Below are 25,181 nucleotides of genomic sequence, written 5' to 3'. Positions count from 1 at the left end.
TTTTCCAAATTGGTGTGTGGTGTGGGTGGGGGGGGAGATTTGCTTTGATTTGCTAATTTCTTCACCTCATTGAAGAAATTAGTCTCAGCTTTTAGTCTTTTTTGGGGGAAAATGCTCTGCTAGTCACACTTTGTCTGATTCACTTTAATTTGCATCCGTCTTGATTAACTGTTTTTAAAGCTGAGAAACTGCACGTGACATTAAAAAGGAAACAATGCATACTTACTTCCTCCCACTGTAGAAAAGTGAAGCCAAAATATCCCGGTTACAGGAGCTGCCATTTTGAGATTTTGACATGATTTGTAGCCAGAGTGTGTGCAGTAAACAAAGCAGTAAACAAAGCAGTAAACAAAGCAAACTTTCCCCTCATAGATGCTCCTTATTCATCGTACTTTTGTTGCTAATCGTGTCAGTACTACAGATACTAAACTATCAAAGAGTCTCTGCTCTCGTGAACCTAATTGACTACAAACATAATTATACCTTAAAATTGATATCTCCCCATCAAAACACACCAAAACGCCCTTGACCGTAACGATTTCTTCCCGGTGTAGAATCTCATTTCGCACCGGCCCACGAATCCTCCCTCACTTTCTGAAGAACAGAGGTGCTTCGATCTCTTTGGCCCAGAACGGAGAGAGAGAGAGAGCAGGTCATGTTTAATGAATTGTTCGTGTCTCCGGGCGTCAACTTGCGTTCACTAGTTATTCTTTTGATTACATTTTCAAGGCTGCATTTCAGAGCATGCAATTAAAGGTGAAACTTTTTTTTTCCTTGAGGGGAAAATGCCAGTTTTTGGAGGCCCAATTAAAATTTGGAAGCCGTCCTGGAAGAGAAGAGAATTTGAGGTGCATGTGGGTGAGACATGTGAGTTGTGTGTGCACGCTTTACAAACTGTTATTGAGCTGACATGTAATTCATTTTCACAGAAAATGTCAAGTTAACGTCTTATCGCAATGCACCAGTTTGATTTATGCTCAGTGATTGCAACTTTTAAGATGTTGTGCATCAGAAATGCTGAATCTGTGCTTTACTATAAGTGTTCATATCGATCCGTGTTTATATATATGTATTAGTTTAAATCGATACAAGCTAATTCCAACAAAGTAGATGTTAGCGAAATAGATGTACGCTTCCTCCAGCGCGATGAGGAATAAAATAGTTCCTCCATGAAACTGATCACAACCAGGTCTGTAGATCATCTTGAGTAATCGGGTCATGATTTCTGGAAAGAAACATTGCTTTTTCCTTTAGTCCCATTATAATGGAGAGAAGGCAGACGCACACTTGGCAACTCACGACTTAACAATCTAGATTGATAGACAGCACAACAAGTAAGAGGAAACATGTGTACTGTTGCTTTTGGGAGTGTACTGTCCTTTTAAGTATGACATTTAATAGCCTCTGTCTGTACGTGCTCTACATTATGTGAGATATAATGCTGTCATAGCCGTACTCCAACCAGAATCTCCTTGTTAAATCAAAATACGGGGTTATTAAATTCAGTTTGGCTCCGTTTCCGTCCCCGTAGCTTCAAACGTATCTCCACTGCGGTTGGACGGTTACCAGGAAAACACGTTCCCCCTGCAGCCATTCATCACCTATTTAAAGCGTAGGGATCACATGTTATTTGAAATGATTTGTTACTTGATACAATCGGCGTATGATACGCCGCATGTTCCCGTTTTATTGCTCATTGACATGCACAGGCCATAAATGGTCGTGTAATGAATGCGTAACTGATGCTGAGCGTGTGCGATCCCAGACATTTATCCCTGCGTGTACGTTAGAGCTCCAAACCGGCTGAATGCCCTAAATCTGCCTTTTTGACACGCCCTGTTCTCTTCCTGTTATTGCTCTTCCAGCTCTGATAAGTGGGTTTATTTTGTCTCCACTCCAGCAGTGAGCTAAGCCCAGTCTTTACCTTACCTCAACTTCTACCCTCATGTCCTGCTTCAAAAATCACAGTTTCTACTATCTCAATCTCACTTCATCTCTTTCGTTCTTTCTCACTCCATATCTCCTCTCTTGTGTGCTACGTTCTCCTTTTCCGCCCCAGACCACTTGACAAACTGTATTTTCAAGCCCCGACCTTGGATATACGGGGTATTAATATAAGCATAACTTCCTCGGTGAGAGCAAATGCGAACGAGTACATACAAGGACACAGTAGTTAAGAGGACAACTACTGTATATATACGGCCTTCAGAGCGGGGGAGAGCGCCCTCACAGAGATTGATTACGCTACGCTTCGTTTTCTGGAAATACCTTGATGTAGTGTTCTATGTGTAACGGAAGCTAGTTAGCTTAGCTTGATAGCTTCTACTTTACAAGTGAAATACAAATCTTATATATTGAATGCTGTAAAGAAACGCTACACAACCAACACTTTGTGGAGGAAAAATGTCTCATATTAACACTGTGGGTGATGACGTGCTCCAGTCAGAGGTGCACGGCAGAAGTTGACAGCGAGGCCCTCAGAGGTCAGTGAAGTGGACTCGTGGGAAACACCCGCCCAGAGGCTCGAAGCTGAGACGCTGTTTCCACAAAAACAACAGTTTTATGCTCTTTTCAAAGAAGGAAACGTGAACAATAGCTGCAGTTTTGTTGCAGTTCGTTCTTCCTTGAACAAAAAGGTTAAGAGGAGAAATTTCAGTTTGACTTTAGTTTAGATATTTAGGCCCCACCTGAGTCTGTTGTGACATAATGATCGTTGTTTTAGAGAATAGATGATCCCTCTGGTCATAAAAGATGTTTTTCTTTCTAACAGCGTCATGTTTCTTCAATTGTGATGGGACTTTTGTTCATTTATTTTCCCGATAGTACTCTTTCTTTCCCTTTCTTTGCAAGACAAGAGACAAAACACTTTCTTATAACAACAAGAGGAAGACCATTTTAAAAGGGAGTAAGAGGAAAAGTTGTCGTGTGTTTTAAAGTTGGCGTGTGTGTGGATGTTTGTTCCTAACAGTCAGTCTGAGGTGGAGTCTATAGAGTGAGTGAGTGAGTGAGTGAGTGAGTGAGTGAGTGAGTGAGTGAGTGAGTGAGTGAGTGAGTGATTTATTTTATTTATTTTATTTTTATTTTATTTATTTTATTTATTTTATTTATTTTATTTATTTTATTTATTTTATTTTTAATTATATATAAAATTAATTTTACTTATTATAAATATATATATACATTTATTTAATTCACATAAATAAATACAAGCAAAAAATTGCTAATACTCCCCACTAAAGCTACTGATAACAACAACAACAGTAAAGTCATGGAGATCCCCGTGTCTCTGCAGCATCAGGGAGCTCCAGCCGGGTCAACCGGGTTATTGTTTCTTTTTTGCAGTTATTGATATGGAATCTTATTTATTCATTCATTTTTTTATCAGAACAATGGGTCCCCTTTCTCTTCCAGTCCTCTCCCTCCCAGTGTGATAAACAACTAATTGTTTGTTTGCACCAACAACAGCGCTGATGGCCGTGCCACTTGTAGCAACAGTTGGTGTGATAGAGAGAAGGCCTCTGATAAAGCACACACTCCATTAGTGGGAACCCTGTGGGGTTTATGTCATCATTACTGTCCTATTAACCGTCACACCACAGTCCGTCCTGCTCGGGTCGGAGAGGGCAGTCTGCTGTGTTGTCAACACTTTTTGTTTTTTCATAACAACGAATTGACTGTCACTAGTTAGTTTGTTGAGTGTGTGCTTAACGACCAGTGTTTATTTCACGGCGAATAGGGTTCTTGATTAATGTTCTTTTAAATGGGTACAAGGTTGTTGCAGATGTGGCTGTTTATATAACGTTTGAGTTGTAATTAGATGACGTTAATGTTACAGTATGATCCGTTTTTTTCTTCTTCTGAAAAGCATCCCGTCGTATCACGTCATAAACCTTCCACCACATCCCTGGTGTCTCTGCGTCTGGCAGAGGTCGCTGTGTTTCTTATCTCAACCTCTGGAGGGGTCTTAGATGAATCTATTCTGGCATTAAAAGGTCTATTCAGAGCTGTTCTACACAGAAAGGTCTGTTTTTTAAACGCTCTAAAAGAAGAAGTGTTTAGTGAATGCATTAAAGTCACTGCTGCTATGAACTCATATTTTTGCTTTTCAATTACCTTAAAGGACCACTGCGCAGTATAGTGTATTTTATTGTAGGGCTGCATCTCACTATTACTTGAATTATTAATCAAAATGTAATAGAAAATAGCAAAAAATATTAATAAAACATGACCAAGTGCCCGAAGTGACCTCTTTATTTTGCTTGTTTTTGCTTGACCAACAGTGCAAAACCCAAAGATATTTAATTTATAAAGATGTAAAACAGCAAAAGCATCCTCACCAGCTAATATTTGGTATTTCTGCTTGATTATTTGCTTAAACAATAAATAGATAAAAAAATGTTGTCGAACCACTAATTGAATAATTGAGTAATTGTTTCAACATTGATTTAAGACTAAACTAATTCAAAACCATCATCTCAATGGCACTTGTTTGATATTGAGATATTTACAACTGTTAAATTCAAAGTTTTCATCATCGTCATCATCACACAGAAGGTTTCGCCCTGTGAGGCATTCTCCTTCTGCTATAGAATGACTCCAAAAACAACTCCTTTCCCAGCAGACAAAGGTTGTTTTGAATATGTATGTAATCTCTCTATTAGCAGTAAAAGCAATAATAATATCAGTCATGTCTGAGGACGTTCTCATGCCCTGCATCCCACTGTTCCGGATTAGGAAAGGCATTGAACATTGAAAAGGGATTAGCGGGGGGGGTAATAATAAAGCCTTCCTTTGACAAGAGGGGAGGGAGGCAGAGAACTAATGGATCAAGACCCTCTGAGCACACACACACACACACACACATCAACACACGCAGATCAGCTGCTCCTCTCAAAGCTACTTAACCCTACATGAGAGGTGACATTCTGCGAGAAGGTTTCCAGGAATTATCAAATTGTAGCCGCCGCGGTCGAAGGTGACGGTGACCGTATCCACTTCTAGCTCAGTGTGTGACTCGGAGGAATCCCTCTGCTGGCGGATAAACAAGGAACTGTTGTTTTTCTCTGACCCGGTCTTCTGTATCCGAGCAGGTCAAGTGTTATAAGTCTCATATTTGGAGGTACCAGTTGGATTTATTTGTCTTTTTTTTTTAAGTGCTGAAACTGACAAGATTTGGGTCTCAGCTCAAATCAGAGCTCTCCTTTGGCAGCTTCCTCCCCAAAACACTCTGAGAACCCATCATTCTTTCTATCACAAAGATAAAAGCAGGCTCTTCACCCAAACCTTCAACAATCAAATTATAAGTATATTAATATTGTAAGTGATGAAGCAGGAATACGTTATTGTAATGGAACGCTCAGAGAGAAGATGTGTTTGTACAGGTGTGCAAGTATGGAATGTGCAAATGTTTTTTAGGATTCTGGACAAAAATGTTGGATTCATCTCAAATCATGGGAGAGATTTTGTTGACGAGACCTTGATAAATGCATTACAAAACAGACTCTCAACCAACGATTGTTTTTTTATCATGGATTCATCCGCTGATTATATTCTCAATTACACAATTAATTGTGAAAAATCCTCATCACAGTTTCCCAGTGCCAGTGTGTCCAGTTTTATCAGCCCAACAGGCCAAAACCGAAAGAAATATCATAAAGGGACTAAGAAAACCAGCTAATATCCACATTTCAAATTGAATATCTGCACTTTTGCATTAAATAAACTATATGATATAAACTAATGATTTCAGCTCTTTGTAATCTCACCGTGTCCTCTGTTCTCTTCCAGACTGGATCCCCCTCCTCCCTCCGCGTCCCTGAGACCCCGACTCAGACCTCGGCCTCCGGGCCTGCCGACTGACCTCCAACATCTCACACATCTCGCCGTTTCACACCGAGCCAACCTCACTCCGACTCTCTCTGGAGACCCCCGACCCATCCCTCCCTGCCTCCCTCCCAAAAAAAAAAAAAAAAAAAAAAAGAAGAGGACAAACCCCCTGTGACAGGACCCTGTCATGTTTCACTGACGGACCACTCCCGACCGGCGAATGACAAGCGCGCATCCGAGGGTGGGGCTTGCCTCAGTCTCTCATGATTGGTTGCTGGATGGAATTAAGGTGAATGGAACTCGTGTCCAAGGAGCAGGACCCTAACCCATCAGAGGGAGAAGAGAAGCGGTGAGTCAGACATTTGAGCTGATTCAAAAGTGTTATTTTCCACTTGGCTTTCATTTTTTTCATGTTGGTCTGAGTAATGTTTAAAGCAGATTCCACTCCAAATCGTCAACTTTTCCTTTCCTTCGTCATTCCTGATGTAAACATTCCCCTGGAATGAAGCAGGCTCGTCTCTCTGTTATCGTGTGCTGGTGTTATGTATGGAGGAGGTCTTCTGAGGACATCCAAGCCTTTCAGCCTCTCCCGTTATGGTCCAAATCGTTCTCATGCTTCTCTCTGTTTTTACGTCTCTGAATCATGTTTTTTTTCCCAGACGAGCTAAAAAACAAAGCAGCCTCTTTTTCCTCCGCCGCCGCTCTTTTCCCCTCGTCTGGATTGTTTTTCAGAGAAGTGAAGCTTAAAGCTACATCTGACCCCGACACTCTCCCCCCCCATACTTACCCCTTCAGCTCTTGAGCAGCAGAACCAGCCAGGTCGGCCCGAACACAAACAAACACAGCACTGTTTAAGCCCCCTTCTCATGAATGAAAACATAATATTAGTGGGATGGAGGCTCTCTCTCATACAGTAGTGCTGCCGCGAAAGGAATGGGGCCCTCTGTGTGGAAGAGGAAAGCGTTATCAGTCAATATCAGTCTGCTCTGGCTTTGAGAGGGGAGCTCAGTTCATTTACAATACAGTCTTGTGGGACAAAGACAGAGATTACCTTTTTAAATTAAAAAGAACATTTTGAAACAGGTCCAGTATTGAGGACAGCAGCATCTCCTCACTGACAGAATCAGATTGTTATGTCTGACAACATTTTGGGAAAGAACATACAGAGAATTAGAAACTTTTTCTTTACCTTCAGCTTGATCAGGTCTGTTTCTTATTGTGTCATGTGACTTGTTGCCGGTAGACAAAGATGAAAACGTGAGTGAGAGTTTGAGAGAAGAGTGTCAGTGTTATCAAAAAGATGTTTGTCACTGTCACGGCTGAATATTTAGATGATTTCGATGACGTGGATGTGTAGATAACAGATAACAGAGTGAGACCTCTCAGTGTGAGACACACCATAAAAAACATCAAGCGAGAGGTAAAGAAAAAGGTTTATGTCTCTGTAGGGTCCTTTTTATAATGTGATCAGACACTTAACCCTCTGTCAGTGGAAAAAACAAGCACCTTTAGTGGACGAACATTGACAGTGAAGAGTTTTCAAGAGCGATTACATTGCATCCCATAGAGCGGCTGCAGCCATCGCTCGCAATGCTCCACCCATTTTCATATCGGCACAAAAATCGACACAAAAACATGAGAAAATAGGTTGAAAAATGAAAAGGTTACTATTCAAATTACAACGGTGATTGATTTCTCGGTAAAAACAATAAAGACATGTCACTCCCACGTGTGAGTGTGGAAGTCTAAAAGAGTGCTGGATGTGTAGGAAGAACACTGAAGCTTCTGTTTAATCACTTTGTTTCATCTTTGCTCGTCATGCTGATAAGTTGTCGAGGAAGTAAACACTGAACGCAGCATTTTGCCAAAATGCGTATTTAAATTGCTGTCACAAATATATCCCTTTGGCCAACAGAATAATGAAAACATAACACGTCTGAATTATGGCCATTCATGCGGTCCAAAGAATAAGCTTTTTAGGAGATTTATTGCCTTGTTTATTTAGCTGAAACCAGAGCACTTCTGTTTACGACGTGTTGAATTTACTGCCGTCAGTCTGAGAACCAAGTGGACAAGAGGAGCATCCAAACACATCTTCTCCACTCTACAATCTTCTCAGTCCCTACAGTGAAACTTGTGTATATCTGTGATAATAATTTAAATATGAGTTGATGTTATCAGTGACATGAGGAGAGACTATCTGGCTCCATGTGCTGTAGAACAAGCTCGTGTGAGGAAAGTCAATCCGGCGTAGATTCCCTCCGCTGACACGAACACCTGTCAGGAGATTAACAGCTCTGCCTCTCGGGGGACGGGGACAGTTGGTGCCGTCCCGGACGCAGGAGCCCGTGCATCGGCCTCCATCCCATACGTTTAGGTCCAAGTATTCTGCGCGTCTCCTCTCGGGTTCCACCACCTGTACCGAGGTGTGGCCCGCAGCGCTTTGCACCTCGGGGTTAATTAAAAGCACAAAGAGTTAAAGCCCTCTGGGAGGCTTCAGACCGGAGCCGTCGCTCCGTAGAGTAGATGTCAGCGGCGTGTTCGGCATGACGGAGGATTTCTGTTAAATCTCTGCCCCTCCCGTCCGCATGCTGTCACCCTTTTGTTTTGAACCGCCTCGGCTCTTTGAAGTGATGCTATAGTTACTGCACCGGCACGCAGACTGAGAATAGAGAATAGAACACCTGTACTTATGGAACGGAAGATTGTTTGATATGTCCCGACATATATATGACATATTATCCGTCTGAGAATCAAACAGTACAATAATATCATATTTCACAGACTGGATTTGGGTTCCTGAGCTGCTGCAACCTGAAAGCTCGATGCTGTTTTGTTTCGCTTTGCTTCTCGACGGCTCATTAAGATGCATAAATTGTTGTACAGTTTGTGTCACGCTGGATTTAGTTCAAACGGAGATATGAAGTCGCAGCTTGCATCACTCCTCCTAACATGTCACCACAGCTGACGCAAGGCCGCTTGCAGTGTGTTGCATTAACCATAGTGGTGTGTGTGTGTGTGTGTGTGTGTGTGTGTGTGTGTGTGTGTGTGTGTGTGTGTGTGTGTGTGTGTGTGTGTGTGTGTGTGTGTGTGTGTGTGTGTGTGTGTGTGTGTGTGTGTGTGTGCTTTGGTGTATCCAGGAATCTTTGTTGCTTTGTGCTTGAAGTTGCCGCCGGTTTCTGATCCGCTTTAGCCTGATCTCTGCACACATTATTTTTTTTCCTCGGGCGACAGTGAGTCCAATGATTTAATTACTATGAAAAGGGGATGCAATTTGAACACAATGTTCCCGGTGTGTTCAGACGGCGTACCGCCGCTTATCCGTCTTTTGTATTGGACACAGTTACGACCTGTTTCTCTCTGCTGGCAACAGCGTGAGATGTGAGCGAACACCTGTGAGGCATCTGTGTCAGGGAACAGACTCAAAACCTGTCTGTGCATCTAGAGGGAACGTCAAGCTACCCAACATTCAGTCACACAAATAAGAAGCATTAGCATCTTGACACACAGAGGGGGAAGTTTGCCACATTTGTATCTAGAATGCATTATTATTATTTATTATTTAGTTTTCTTTCTCCTCCTGTGACATAAAAGTCAGGCCTCCCTGAGTATTCTTCCTCTCTGTGATCAGATTCTCACGAACATTATGTCTGCTATAGTAAACATCATTCAGCTTATTCTTCCCTTTTGGACGTGAATGCATCCTGTCATGCACGGGTTAAAAGCATTGTTGTGTTGGCTCGTGCTTTGGATTTTATGCTGTCACTGCTTCCTCGACGGTTGGAGAGTGTGAAATAGAGAAATAGTGCACCTACCGGTATTTCTGGTTTGAAGATGAAGGTCGTATGTTTGGTAAACACACAGTATGTTCTGTATGGATGTGTCCGTTAACTATTAGCTATGTGCTATGTGTAAAATATAAACCGAATGGGGTTGAAACAATAACATGGATCCCTGTTGAGATGGTGGTGTATCAGATTGCATTACACATGTTAGAAAATGTTCCTTAATATTAGAAGATGTAATGTTTTTGGAGAAGGAACTGTTCTTGAAAGATTAACCTCTTCTTCACCTGCCTCAGATCTTATTAACCGTGGTGATTTGCCTTGGTTTACAGTGTTAGAACTTAAATTCAAGAGGCAAATTCAATATAATGTGAGAGAGAGGCAGCAGGATTGTGTGTGTGTGTGTGTGTGTGTGTGTGTGTGTGTGTGTGTGTGTGTGTGTGTGTGTGTGTGTGTGTGTTGTGTGTGTGTGTGTGTGTGTGTGTGTGTGTGTGTCAGTCAGTGTGCATCACTGCTAAAAGGGTAATTGACTGAAACGCTGTAAAGTTCCTCAGTCAATTATTGTTCCGGGATTCAAACTAGAAAATATCTGCTATAGGGATTTCCACTGCACTCTTAAACATTTGTGACCACATTCACATTGTAAAAATGACATAACAGCTGAAATGTGAAAGGTGGGCTATTATTTCAGGTGTACAATAACTGTAAATAGATGATACTTATGATCTTACATTGCTCTTAAATCACTCTTTCCAGCACATTGTGGTTAGTAATTTAAAATACCTCAATCACTACTTGGAGTCTTGTTCAGAAAAATTAAAGAGGACAAGCTAGAAAACTATGGAGTTCTTCGGTGTGGCGTGATCAGTGTGTTCTCTTTTGTCATCTAGTCTGGAGGTGTTCACTGGTAAACAAGTGCAAATGCAATAGTGAGATAAGCTGCTATAGATTCAGATGCACCCGCTGCAGACCATTGATAGTTAATCTACACAGCGTTTGTTTTGCATCATCACACCAACAAGAGAAGCCTCCACCCAGTGGGGTTTAAAGGCAAGGTAACCAGAGGGAAAAGGGACTTTTCTCCCCCTTTTTATTGAATTTAAATTAAACTAAACATATTTAAAAAAGCCCCCCGTTTTATTATATTTTTTCATAAAGTAGGTGTTATTTTTTTAATCAATCTAATTTTGCTGGGTAGTTAAAAAAAACAATTTTTTTCTGTGGTGTGATACAATATACATATGCTTTGAAAAACATTTAAGAAAAGCATAGAATAGCATTTATGGAAGCAAAATACATACAACACTTTATGTGAACTAAATGCAGCTAAACACAGGCTGCATGCAGCCATTCGGGCTGCAGCGTCTTTTTTTAGTTTTCTCTGAACCGGAAGTAGCGAGCTGTATATATTTGAGGATTTAGCCTCCATGTTTATTATGGGTTAATTGTGTGGGTTGCTGTACACTTGTGTATTTAGACAGAGGGAGTTGTCTTGCTTTCACTCAGTGGCACTCTATATCCCCTTCTAGCGCAGCCTGTAATTTAGACAGTGGCGGGGATACATACGGGAACAAAGTGTCCATTAGCTCTGGATGTATAGGAAGGGACAGACCCAGCTGTAGGCCTGTAGCATGCGTGCTGAACAATAGGCCACTGTGGCACTCAAAACATAGGACAGGGGCCCTCATTCAGACGCTGTTATGGATATAAATGTTTGGACCACCAATAGTCCCTTGCATTGTTCTGATTGTTTAATGCATGAGCTTCAGAGCAGGTGCCTCTCAGACTTCTGCTTTTCACTTAAGACGTCAAATAGCTATCATATTTTTTCTCACTCACCTCTAGCTATTTTAAGCCATGCAGATATTTTTGCTTTTTAGATAATATGAGATCTCTGGCACTGTCCCAAGACAACGGAGGTGTTTGGAATTTCATTTGTGGCCGCTCTAAGCAAAACTCAACAGCAACGTGTATTTTATGGAGACTCTGGTATTTCTTTCTGAGTAACTGTGACATTCTTGTTAAATTTTTATTGTTTTGAGCTCCACAAGGGGAAATTCCATCCACTTGCATTGTGTGAGCAGTGAGGTGGAAATCTCACAACCATATTACATAAAACCAAAACTATGTGCATTGCTACACACAGATCAAGTTAGTCTTTTTCCAGACTGCTCAGATGACATAGTCCTGCATTAGCATGAACAGCGTATCTTCAATCTCACCCTCAACGTCCTGCTGCAGGAAATAATCACTAGAGCTAAGAAAGTCCCCAAAGAAATGCACTATTTCCTCCAATTTGAGTGACTTTTGCTAAAAACTACAGCACCCTGCTGTTTAAGGAAAGCACTTAAAAAAGCTGAGCACTTAAAAAAGTTTTTGATTTGAATATATGTCTGTGAGATTTTTTTGGCAACACCTGAATACAATGATTTGAATTAAATTTGCAGAAATGAAAATAACATTTAAAAAAACTCAACAGCAACACCTGGTCATATTTGTTCCTGACATTGCTGTTACATTTTAATTGTTTTGAGCACATTGAGGAAATTGCTGAGCTCTTTTTTTTTTGAAAATGAAAGAATATATATTTGTTAACTGTTTTTTTATTTATTTATTTAGTTCATCAGCAGGGTCTGATGTGTTTAATGAGTTTAATGATCTGTAAGGACACACAGTTCCCTCTGCCGATCGTTGTTTTGCTTCTCACACGTTCTGCTTTAACCTTAAAGAAACCCGTCTTAAAAATAGTCGAGTCTCATGAGAGCGCTCGGTTACCTGAGAGCCCTGCAATTACATGTTAGCCGACGCGCCCCTGCCAGCAATCGCTGTCAAAGTCACAGGTGGAGAAGATGGCTGTCGCCCAATCAGAATGGACGGGGTGGTGCCAACAGCGGAGCACGAAAGTCCCACAGATATGAGTAGGAGGGAGGGAGGAGGGAAGGGGGTATGTGAGTGGGTCGGCACGCTAAACATAGCACAACTGGTGGAGACATCAGGGTGTAAGAGAGAGAGAGAGACAGACAGACAGACAGACAGACAGAGAGTCCATGCACAAGGGCTGTGCAGCAGCTGGTCACCTACATCTGCATCTTCAACCGGCTTTGACATGCATATTTTACAGTCCCACTGCGTCATCAGGTCAGCGTTATCAAGTTTTTGTTTTCCTGTCATTTTTTTTGGACTGTTCTGTAGTGTGTGTATTTAGTTTTGGGCTGTGTGTGTGTGTGTGTGTGTGTGTGTGTGTGTGTGTGTGTGTGTGTGTGTGTGTGTGTGCACTCAGTTGTGCAACACACATGTATGTTCTGCACAGATCTCGTGTGGTCGTAGGAATCATAGCATTGAGCATTGAGTGTGTGTGTGTGTGTGTGTGTGTGTGTGTGTGTGTGTGTGTGTGTGTGTGTGTGTGTGTGTGTGTGTGTGTGTGTGTGTGTGTGCGCTCTGGAGTGAAAGTACAGTATGTGCATGTGTCTGTGGGGTTGGCTCAGGTTGCTGAGAGGCACAGGGTGTGCGTGACCTTGTGTGTGTATTCAGTGGTGTGTTGCAATCCGCGTCCCGTCAGAGTTTGGGAGCTTGAATTTTTTTTTTTTTAAAAAGTGCTCTATGGTATGCCTGAGCTCCACATGGCATCTTGCCCCAACCTGCAAAAAAAAACCTCACCTCACATTCCATCAAAAAACATTCAATAATGCATGATGTTTTCATCCGTTTTGTGCTAAGTGGCCAAACGTTCACCAGCTGTGTGATACAATTTAAAAACTCCTGTCAGGCTGTCTGCTCTTTTTACATAAACACCCTATGAAAGTTTATCCGTTTCCTTGTTTGGATGTTTGTTCAGAGAAGTGCTTCAAACCGCCATGTTGGACGAGACGCTAATCACTGTATTTCAAGCATATTTGTTCAAATTGTGTTTCTCTCTGATGTTGTTCTTTTTCTTTTTCTCTTGCCTCTCGGGCCACTTGACACCACGTCACTCTCAAGTCTCTCCATTGAGGGCTCTTAGAGTAGTGAAGAGCACTTCTGAGGCTCCGCCAAGAGTGCTAAGCTCTTTTTTTAGCTGCCGTAGTGCCAACGTTTTCATTAGTGCTATTTTTGGGATTGATCTTAATGTGGGGGTTGGAGCTGGAGCTTATTCAGAGAGCCGTGATTCCTGTGATCATTTCATTATTACATCCTCGCTGTGCCAATTCTGACAAAAGACTGTTGCTGTTACCGTATGTCAGATGTGTGCATGAAAACAGTGTGGCAGGTTGTGAATCTTCTTCAGCACAGAGATGCAGAGAGGGCGCAGTTGTTTTAGGAGTGACAGAGACCTGAATCTGTTTTCATCAACTTTGTCTATGTTTCCATCTTAAACAACATGCCGCCGCATCGGGAGGACTGAACCGTCACATTGCTGTCAGTTTGATGCATGTCGCCTCCAGCAGCTGTACGGGTTGAGTGATGTGGAAGCCGGTTGGCAGAGGGAGAGAATGTTTACCTTTTGAGTGGCAGTTGGTGAAAACCCCACCTTGTCTTTATGCTGGGGTGACAGCTTTAATTATTTCTCTATTTTTTTTTTTTCCCCCAGCCTACTTACATTTAACTTTACCCACAAAGGGGGGAAAAAAGCATCGGCTCAAAGAGTTCTCAGATTTCTAAACTCTTGTTGTCGTCGGTCAGGAAGTGTTGCTTCACATGTCTAGAGAGCTTAATTTAATGCACCTGTTAAGCTATCTGAAGTATTATGAAAAGGGCAAAGGGAACAATAACTGAGAGCAAGACGGTGCTAGAAGCCAAGGTAAATGTGAAGGTGCATGTTGAGTTGGCATTTAAGCTCAATTAAAGCAGCTCTCTGAACTGAACAGGCAGACAGGTTGTTGTGTTTCCAAAGAGCAAACACTGTTTCCTGGTGTGAAATGTAAAAAAACATGCTGGTTTATAAGAGAAGCCTCTCTAGTGACCACTTGAGATCGGATCTCTCTTCCCCGCTCTGAATGCAAATAAACATGTTGATTGCTTCCGTGTGCGAAGAGGCAATGCATTGTTGTTTTCAAGGGTGCAATATATGTGATCCAGAGCATTAATGAAGCAGCAAACATTTATTATCTTTGTTAATTTAACGTTACGTAATGTCTACCTGAGCAGAGAATGAAGTCACTCTCCTTCTGTGTGTGCTTCTCTTTCTTGTTCTTTGTCCGGGCCGCCGTGCATGCCTGTTAGTGCATGTTAGTGCATGTTAGTGCATGTGAGCGTGCCCCACTGGTTAGCTCACGGCCGCCACTCTGCACTGCTCTCCTACGGCGCTTACAGCCGATAACCCAGGTAAACACTGTTAGTTCTGTTAACATGTTTGCACTGTTAGTTCTGTTAACATGTTTGCACTGTTAGTTCTGTTAACATGTTTGCACCGTTAGCTCTGTTAACATGTTTGCACCGTTAGTTCTGTTAACATGTTTGCACCGTTAGCTCTGTTAACATGTTTGCACCGTTAGTTCTGTTAACATGTTTGCACCGTTAGTTCTGTTAACATGTTTGCACCGTTAGCTCTGTTAACATGTTTGCACCGTTAGCTGCGAGCTGGCGGCTCAGCTGTCGTCATATTGAGAGCTGTTGATCAGCAACAGAAGTGCTCCAAATGTCGTGTAAAGCACCTTCAGCCAGCAGGAGGCAGCACTGCACTTCCTGTTGCTAGTTTGCCGGAATTTAAAAGAAGAGGAGGAGATCAAAACAATTTTTTGGCATATTTCCTTTTACCTCAGAGAAGCATCAGCAATGTTGCTACTAAGATCCCAGAACAAGTAAGCAAGTTGTTTGAGAAATCTGATCCCAGTCAACATGCATCTTGATGGTCGTTTACACTTGTATTTAGCGCTGTCCACTTTTGATCTGATTCCCTAAGAGCTGTTTTAAAACCAAGAGTAAACAGGGTCTAAACCTTCTCTGGGCAGCAGAGTCACTTTGCATCAAATCTCTTTATGAAAGCATGGAAACTAAAACATGTTTTCATGCACTGAGTGACTTTTAGCTCATGTTTTTTCCATCCCTGCATCCAAGTTCCATAGTACATATTCTGAAGTGACCAATTAAATCAGAGAAGTCAGTATGCATATTGTATTCGGAGAAAGTGAGTTATCCCAGCATGCAAAGTGCAACGGAAACCAAAGAGCTACTCAGAGCTGGGAGCTGTACAAGTGTTCGTATTGAAACCTTTTGAACCTTGTTTTTGTCCCAAAGTGGACCCTTACTTAGCTTTCAATTGATGAATTATCCAGCCACACAAACATTGTGTAATTGCCTCTTTGTACAAAATGAATGATGCGACAGCAGACAACAGCCTGCTATCAGGAGAGAGATTTTAGACATAGTTTCTCATATTAACATGTGTTTCATTTTGTTTTTATTTCTACACTTATATGCAAATTAACATTTTATTTAGTTCTAGGAGTTTGGATGTGAGGGAGATATTATTTACTGAATTATTCATGTCACAATACTGCTAGGAGACATTTTAAATAAAGATATTGTTTTAATGAAATGCTATAGTATGCAGTGTAGTCAGTACCTTATGGCATTTTTTATCTTGTGCATTTAGGGAAAACAAATGTAACTGTCAAGTAGTTTAATGATATATATATATATATATATATATATATATATATATATATATATATATATCATCAAACAAGTTAATTATATATATATATATATATATATATATATAGCCCAAAATCACAAATGGCTTTACAATCTGAACATACAACGCTCTCTATCCTCCTTTAATTCAGAAACTAACAGGACAAAAAGTACACCATCAGAGAGCGTCAGTGGAGGAATCTTTCCTCCAGATAATAACTAACATTCTGTATTAAAACTTCACAAAGCAAAAGGTGACCAGCAGGCCTGTGCATTGCATCTCAACACAGTGGAACTTTATTTTTTTTCATGGTGCTAATGGAGTCCTGCTCCCTCTCTCCTGGAGCCGGGATTAAAGGGCCCTGGTGTGGGAGGAGAGCTGCAGGCTACACCGAGAGTCTGCGAGAAAGAGAGCCGGACTCTCGGGATCATGCACTCACTGACTCTCTCCCTCTCTCTCTCCCATACTCTCTTTTCAGAAATGTTTTTTTTTCTCTCTCCCACTCTACTTAAGTCTCTCCCTCCTTCATCTCTTCGCTTTCATAATTCCCTTCAGAGCAGCCAGTTCCCATCTGTGCTTTACGTTGCTTTCACATGTGTCAGTGCGGCTGGTGCTGTGTTTCTGAGTGCACATGCTTGTTGAGCACGCTGCTTTGCTGGATACATAATACAGCTGCGGTCTTTGTGTTTTTGTCTGTTATTGTGTTTTTTCCCCCCCAGATGTTCTGTATATAAGAAGTGGACGTAATCATTGTGACTTAGCAATTACTTTTTTGACTAAAGTTACTGTTTTGAAGCCTCGGGTTCTGTGTTTTGGCCGTCGATAGCTTGTTTTTTTGCAACTAGAATTTACTCAAGATGGTGGAGCTTAGTACATCTAAACACTGAATAAGAAATGTTGAGGCAACCGAAATGTTAAATAACTTAAGGAACTGAAAACACACTGTCAAAGGGTGGTAAGACGAAAACTCCCCGACCAGACAACGTCGTGGTAACAACCTGTCAATCACAAGGTAGCCCTGCCCTAAAGCATACCCTGCTTTATGGTCTGTTTGACCATAAATGGACCATAATTTACAAAATGAACATCATGCTGTATTGAAGAAGACTTGAAACTAGAGATTGAGACCATAAACTCATGTTTACAATGTTTACTGAGGGAATAAATCAAGAGAGAAGTAGAGTCATTTTCTCATAGACTTCTATACAACCAGAGGAGTCGCCCCCTGATGGACATTAGAGAGAATGCACATTTAAGACACCTCAGCATTGGCTTCACTTTTCAGACCCAGAAGTTGCAGTTGTGCCCTAGTAATTAGAGTTGTTTTGTGGGGTAAACCACGTTCCACACAAAATAATTTTCCTGCTGCTTGTATTCCGTTCTGAAGCAAGACATTTTCCTTTGACATACAGCAGTGCCTATGATTAAAACTGTACTTGTTGGTCTGGAGAGCTCCATTACTCCTCAGTTAGAAACGAAAGTGGCAGCAAACCATGCTCCTGTTTTTGTTTTTTTATAACGTCTAATTTTAGTACCAGAAGGTTAGCTGGCAATAGAGTCAAATACAGAAAGCTTCCTAGAAGTCTGTTTAGTATCCTTTTTCATGAGCTAATGACATTCTCCTCATAGAGCGCATGTGGTTTTCACATGTGATCTATACCTGTATGCGTTTCTGTGAAAGTGCCAGCTAATCACAGGCCCTTGTCTTTACACCTGCTGTTAATAATTATTCTCGTTAGCTCGATTGTGCAGCTGATGGACGTGTCAACAAACATGGCGTGTCCAGGGAATCAATGCCTTTGCCTGTAACCTTTTGCTGGGCAGGTCGATGTAGCAGGTAGTCCTGGAATTAGGTGACCTTTTAAGTTGTTGTCGAGCAATTTGTTTCATTCAAATGTGGCCAAACTGTTCAGAGAGCTTTTATGGTCCATATGGTTTATCCCTCTGAAGCCCAAGATGTTTCAGGTGGGTTTTTTCACTGTGTGCTCGTTATTCACTTTAATATATAAGTCCTGCACCTCTATGGAAACAGCACAATCACTACTAGAAGTTGACACAACTCAAACAGGTCCTTTGTGCAGTATAACACAGTAATGATGCCGTAACTCATAAGAAAAGAAAACATTTAAGTTGATTTTCTTTGATCGTTTATTTTACAGAAAGAAATCTATACATACAACATTTTTCCAAGTGCCCACAAGTATAGCCATTATATTGGTAAAAATGAGGCCTCCACATTCTATACATATTGAACTATTTATATTTTTACAGCCTCTTCTCTGCTTTGTGTTCAGCAGCCTGTAGTTCACATTACAGTTGGTCTCAACCGAGTCATCCATGTCTTCCCAGTTGTGCTGAGGAGGCCAGACCTACATTTTTTACACGATTGGTTTATTTTTAGCGTAATTTTAAATTAGTCATGTAGATTTTTATGAAATATCTCAATTTTAGGCCTCAAGTGTACTGACAGAAGCGTTCGCCAAATATAACTTCTTCAAGAACCGACAGAAATTTGATAATCCGACAATAATTTCTGTTTTTACAGTTTCTTGCAATGATAAACAGTGTTGGTGATTATATTAGTATATGCCAAGATCAAGACCACCTGCGGGTTGTGGTCTATTTACATGCATTTTTTACATTTTTCTCTCTTCTCTCTTTGTCTCTTTTGTAATCTTTCAGGTGGCTCAATGGCCCGAAAAGGAAGAGGAAGAACAGCCAATGTTCCTTGAAGAGTATGACTGGTGAGTAACTGACGGGTGGTGTTTTAATGGAGAGAGAGAGAGAGAGAGAGACTTTTTCTAAAGCAGCTCTGAAGTGGCAGCTAGAAGACAAACCTCCACTTCTATACCTGAAGTGTGAATGAAGTCTGAATATTTAAGTGTCTTTAGAAACACACCTCTCCTTTCCAGAGTAAAAGCTCTCCACATGCCGGGAACCATTCATTTAGAAAACGGCTGTCCAAGCATTTTGTTCAGCTATATTTGATGCACATTTGAATTCTTTTAGGAAAAGGAATATTGTAGCTGTCAGTCTCACCACAGTGAATGCATGCAGTTAAGTGACTGCACAGAAGCTAGTGGTACATGATTCATTGCTGCCCTGCGTACATTACGCTTTCGATTTGTCACCTCGAAAGAGAAAAAAGTAAAATATCTTGGCATCTGTCATCAATAAACGAAAGCCTTGTGCTCTGTCTGCTTTTCTTGTTGGACGCAGCACGTTGTCTGAGTGACAGCTCCAAATCCCTCGAGCTGAAAGAAGCGAGTAAAGAAGGTAAGAGAGAGTGATAGTGATGGAGGTAGGGTGGGAGGAACACCAAAATCTACAGGACGTTTATTTTGGCTCTTGTGAAACACATCTCCCAAGGCCAGGCCTCTCGACATGTTTTTTCCTCCCAGCAAGCTTGTTGTCTTCCCCTCTGCATCCCTGCTGGAAATGTGAATCATTTTGATCTGCCATGGTCCATTTCAGCTGGGGAAAAAATGACAATATGTCTGGCTGGTTGTATGAGATCAAATTACATACACTGTAACGATGTCAGCGCTTTCCTGAGGGAGAGCGAAAACCCTCAACCAGACTTTGGATGCTTCAACAGGGCACTGAAGAGTTCATGCACATTCCCTGCTCATAATCCTGATTCAGTAAAGAGGCGCATCAATGTCAAATCATGACAGAGATATTTTAAATAAGGATTAAAAATCCAGTTTACTCTGATATGACACAATCAGTCCAAATGTTGACATGATTAGTGAATGTATTAATGGAGAGACAGAAGTATATTTGACAAATTTAAAGCTACACCAATACACTCTTCATCTTTAAATGAGCAATATACGACATTCAGAGCAGCAAACAACTAATATGTTATGTCTACCTGAGCAGAGAAGGCAGTAGCCAGATGTGCAAATAGGCAACTGTTAGCTAACGTGTAAGCAAACAAGTTTATACGGCTTCAGCTTGTTCTACTGCCACCTAGTGGCAAAAAAACCCTATAATTCAGCTTTAACAATGAATTATTTAGTTATTTAATTTTTAAATGTATTAAATTAGCATGCCAGACATTTTCCTACCAGTTGATAAACTGGTGACCCACTGGTGTTAACAATTACACCTGACATTTTACAAGAGTGCCTGCAGCGTGCCGTGGCTCCTTCAAAAATAAACTGTTTTATGCATTTTAAGAGGAGAACAGAAATGATGCAGCCTTAGGCCATTTTTTTTATATGTTAATTCTGATATTTAACTCTTTATATAGTAACAGGTGAACTTTTTTTTAGTTATTAAAGTGCCATTCAAAGGGACGATAAACGCAGAAGTATGTGGGCGAACAAAATTCTGTTGTTTACAGCTTCTGCTTATAATTCCCTTTGCCCTGATGTTGTCAGTGTTTACAGTCTCAGATGTCGACTCACTGTGCTGTTGTCATGTAAGGACCTCAGAGAAACGGTCCCGAGACTCCTTCAGGGACCTGATCCATACCACCCCGATTTACACGCTTTGACGAAAAGCAACGGAAGATGTTGTGTTCAGAAACTTGTGAGGACAGAATATTTATCTTAACTCAAAAGCACCAGAAAAAAAAAATCTCCTCCCGTTTTCCTTTTTTTTTGTTTTGTTGTTGATGGAGATGTTGCAGACCGGTCGTAGGAGGGGCAGGAAGCCACAGAGCTGCAGCGGTATTGATTTTGGGCTTGGCTTCCAAACATAGTCCTCAGCAGTCTGGATGCCAACCCACTGGAGCTGACACCTTTCCCTATATTATGTTTTTTCTCTCTATCTAAATTTGTATTTGGAAAGGAAAGAGCTCTATAGCTTTTCAACTATATATTTATACATATTTCAATATGTCCAAAATGTCACTTGTGCCTCTTTGGCACTCGCTCTCCTCCTCCTTCTTCTCTCTTTCCCAGCATCCTCTTCTTACCCCCTTCCCCCTCGTCCTCTAAAGTCTGTACCAAAGCCAAAAGGCAGAGCCCAACTGCCACTGCCAGTCACAGCGCTCACATGCCTGCATATACAGAAACATTAGCATATATGTCATGCGAACGTCACACAAACACACACACATACATGTTTGTACAAGGTACAAAGATCTGCCTGTGTGTGTGTGTGTGTGTGTGTGTGTGTGTGTGTGTGTGTGTGTGTGTGTGTGTGTGTGTGTGTGTGTGTGTGTGTGTGTGTGTGTGTGTGTGTTCAGACTTAAACACACGTTTCTGCATTAAGTTGTGACTCACAGAGTACCATCTCTCTCTCTCTCTCTCTCTCTCTCCCCCCTCCCAGTTTCTCTGCTATATATCATATGAAATGGCTGGAAATCTGCTATTTCCTGTGTCTCTGGGCTCACTCCCTCTGTCTCTCTGGTCCTGTAGGCAGTGCATGGAAAAAGAACAAACTGTCCTACTCTTGAGTTAAAAGCAGAAGAAAGGCTGCCGAGGGAGGAAGAAGAGTGCAGAGAGAGAACATTCCAAATTATGATTATTTAAATCAGTTTATTATAATAGTTTGGTTAAACCCATATGTAGAAACAGTACAGATCTAATCTGTAATGTTGAGACCAAATTGATTTAGGAGGATTATTCATAATAAAAAAATTGCATTTTATGACATAATAAAAATAAGGCTTATATTACATTAAAAACCCTTTACGTCACCAGAAAACACTGAAGACTCTAAACACAGTTGTCTTCCAGTGTTGGTCTGTTTATTGAAAGACATGTCAATCCATTAGACGGTAATTCTAACCGATGGGCGTTCCTCTGTCAGAGCTCCTCCTGACATGCAGCGTTTGTACTTGGTAGCCAGTCAAGGACAAATTTCCATCCCATGTGATTCTCTATCGTTTACATTTGGATCACATATTCTTTTTTTTTTTTTTTTTACACAGTAAAGGGAGTGAAGCAGATGCAGTGGTAGTTTGTTCTGGATTTGAGACATTGTGTGTAGAAGAATTTACTAAATGTGTTTGAAATAATCCCAAATTGTCTCCTAAAAAAGAATCTACGGAACTTTAAAGGTGCCCTGTTGATTTTTTCTTAAACAAACAAAAGTTCTGTTTACATTCATAGTTAATCACCATCATGTGTGTCCTTAAGGCCTGAGAAATATAAAAATACATGTTTTAAATCATGCATTGTTTACATCCAGTCTTCTTCCTCACTGTCTTTGCTGGAACTTTCCTTGGCTCATTACCACCACCAACTGTCAATCAGTGGGATAACGTAAAGAAACAGTCAGCGAGAATGTGTGTCATGTGATCCACGTCCTCGTGCACCTGTAGGGAAACAAACAAACTGGGAACCCGCTTGTAAAAACAGTCGGCTTCTACAGGTCAAAAACTCCCTTTAACCTTGTTTGAAAAAGGGTTGATTGTGTTGCCCTGCAGGTCAGATAGAAAACTAGCTCCAACTGTTGAATGTCAAGGTCAAGTTAAAGCATCACTATAACAAGACAGGAACACCAATGCCATGGACGTTGCACTTCTTTCTTACTCGATAGAAATGGTTTTACTTTCTTACTTCAGAAAATTCACACATCACATGTAAACCGTCATCTACGGAAGCCCTGAAAGGGAAGTGAGTTAAAAAACAGTCTAAAGTCTGATCTAAATTGTTTTCCCTCCTGTTTTTATGATCTTTATATGATAAATATAGATATAAAACGCTCTTGTAAAAAAATCCTCTTGAAACAGGTTGGGGCAAAAAGGATTACTTTTTCCAGCTGTGCAAAAAGCTAAAAAAAAAAGGTTCTGGCAGGTGATTTATGTGTTTGTTATTGTAATACGCCTTTTGGCCACAAGAGGTGCACTGAAATGCACCACTACCCGATGTTTTAAATATTACTAAAAGGATAAAAAATTTCTTCCGGGCGACTTTTAACTTACATAACTTGCTAGCACACAATGTGCCTTGTGTTAAGAGTGCATTGAAAAAATAAAAACAGAAGAAAAATCATCTGCCAAAACCTTTTCACAGATGTAAAAAAGATAACTTGCAATTTTCATACTGGTGAAAATAACAGGAAAAGACAGGACAGAAGAGAACACAATTCAGGTGTGACTAAAAATGGCTCTCAGGGCTTCCATGAAATGGCTTCTTATTGGCCAAGAAAATCAATATGACCGTATAGGACATTTAAAAAAGACTGGAGAGGGTTTGTTTTTCATCATATTTTGGCGCTCACCAATCCAGCTCTCGGTGTGTTTATGCCAAAGTATAAGAACGGTGCAGATGGATGGTGTTTAGTTTTTCCACAGTCTGCAGGCCGACTGCAGCGGGGATGAGTGGAAATAATGTGTAGGGCTGTATAGGGTGGGGTATGTTGGCTCGGTAGAGTGGAGCTCAGCAGTAATGTGACTAGAAGGTGAAGTGGATTCTGTGTTAGAGTGAGTGTGTAGAACACCTTTAGTGATATATAAAAACATATACATAATCATATTCTGTCTTAAGGTTATCTTTGCCCTTGCTTCTCTTCCTCAGGGTACATCCCCAGCTACCTCGAAAAGGATGAGCCATGTGTGGTGTGTGGTGACAAGGCCACAGGATACCACTACCGCTGCATTACCTGCGAGGGCTGCAAGGTACACACACACACACACACACACACACACACACACACACACACACACACACACACACACACACACACACACACACACACACACACTCACATTACCAGAGTTTCAGACGCAGCAGGTTCATAACCCACATTATAACTGCCAGCAAAACCTGATCTGAGGCCTCTCAGGTCACTTCAAAGTAAACACACAGCAAGGTCATAGAGGCTTTGTGATCAGCAGCAGGAAGATGATATATGGACATATTTGTGTAAAAACCTGTCAGTCTGTCACGTCAGCTCTAGGCTGCCTCGTTTGTCTTCGCTGCTGTCTCAATGACGTGTGACATCAAAGGCACCGCTGAAGGGAAGTGTGATTAAAGGTGCTTTCACATTAGCTACACATTCATTTGTACCAAACATGAGTACAATCCCCCATCCCATCCCCCCTCTACGCTCATCATTTACATTCTAAACTCGACCACGGTGTTGGAAAGCCATTTCACAAGCAACCTTCAATTAGAAGAGATTTAATCCAGCTGAAATCTCAAATCAAATCTATCAGCGACGTCTCACCACCACATTCCCTCCTCTGGAAGCGCAACTCGAGTAAAGGACCGGACTATTAAACACATGTGGTCAGCTGTGGAGTGCACAGAAGCTGAAATACAACATTAAAGACCTGCAGAACAGAGCATTAGTAGCATTCAAATATATCTTCTAATACTAGGCCTTTATCGACGTGTAGGATTTTAGTTTTTGCATAGTTTTTGTGTGTAAAAACTGTCAGTTTCAAGAGCTTTTGTCGTCGTTGAGATGCAGAGAGACGGTGGGCTTTTGTGGGAAATAATAACCGAATGGGAGAGCCGCGTAGTCATGACAACATGTTCTAAATAGCGGACCACCTCCTTGTTTTGGTACAGTTTGTTTCCACAACTTAAGCGAACCGTACACTAAATAACACATGATCCCTGCCCGAGACTTCCTTTTTAAAACAAATGAACTGGACTTTTGGGGATTTGCAAATTTCCCCGCTGCGGGACTAATAAAGGATTATCTTATCTTATCTTATAACCCTGATGTGAAAGCACCCTAAGCTCAGTGGCCGGTGGATGGAATGTGCCACCTCTCATTAAAGAAGAGTTAATTATATTTAGAGGTATCAGATTTATGCTAATGATTTAACTTTAGCAATCAGTGCGTCTTCACTCAGCAAAACAATAACTTTTAATCTAATAATATTTCACGGATATAAATTCATTTCCAGCTTCGATTTGTTCCGCTCACTCCCTCGCTGTTGCCTTCCAGCAATGCTCGGATGTTAACAGTCAGACAAATTGCATCAGATTTGGTTGCAAGTCAGGTACGGAACAAATTAGATTAAAGATTTTCATTCCCTGAAT

At 41.1% G+C, this 25,181-nt stretch overlaps 1 protein-coding gene and 1 long non-coding RNA gene across 2 annotated transcripts in view; both read left to right on the top strand.

The window, feature by feature from the left end:
* The window catches only part of LOC129090972 (uncharacterized), a 98,454-nt gene extending 92,491 nt beyond the window's left edge, over positions 1–5,963 (top strand). Inside the window, exon 4 of the long non-coding RNA XR_008531214.1 lies at positions 5,788–5,963. This is a non-coding gene — a long non-coding RNA (uncharacterized LOC129090972). The remainder of the gene's footprint in view (positions 1–5,787) is intronic.
* A 6-nt stretch (positions 5,964–5,969) lies between these two features.
* LOC129090968 (thyroid hormone receptor alpha-B) overlaps positions 5,970–25,181 on the top strand; it is a 38,192-nt gene continuing 18,980 nt past the window's right edge. Inside the window, exons 1-4 of the mRNA XM_054598367.1 lie at positions 5,970–6,175; positions 18,907–18,968; positions 19,444–19,500; positions 23,703–23,803. Coding sequence (XP_054454342.1) covers positions 6,120–6,175; positions 18,907–18,968; positions 19,444–19,500; positions 23,703–23,803 — 276 coding nt within the window. The 5' untranslated portion in view covers positions 5,970–6,119. The remainder of the gene's footprint in view (positions 6,176–18,906; positions 18,969–19,443; positions 19,501–23,702; positions 23,804–25,181) is intronic.

This window comes from Anoplopoma fimbria, chromosome 5 (genome assembly GCF_027596085.1).
Source record: "Anoplopoma fimbria isolate UVic2021 breed Golden Eagle Sablefish chromosome 5, Afim_UVic_2022, whole genome shotgun sequence".
NCBI classification, from domain to species: Eukaryota; Metazoa; Chordata; class Actinopteri; order Perciformes; family Anoplopomatidae; genus Anoplopoma; species Anoplopoma fimbria.
The sequence above is the reverse complement of the archived record's forward strand: the minus strand, read 5'-3'. Positions and strand labels throughout refer to the sequence as shown.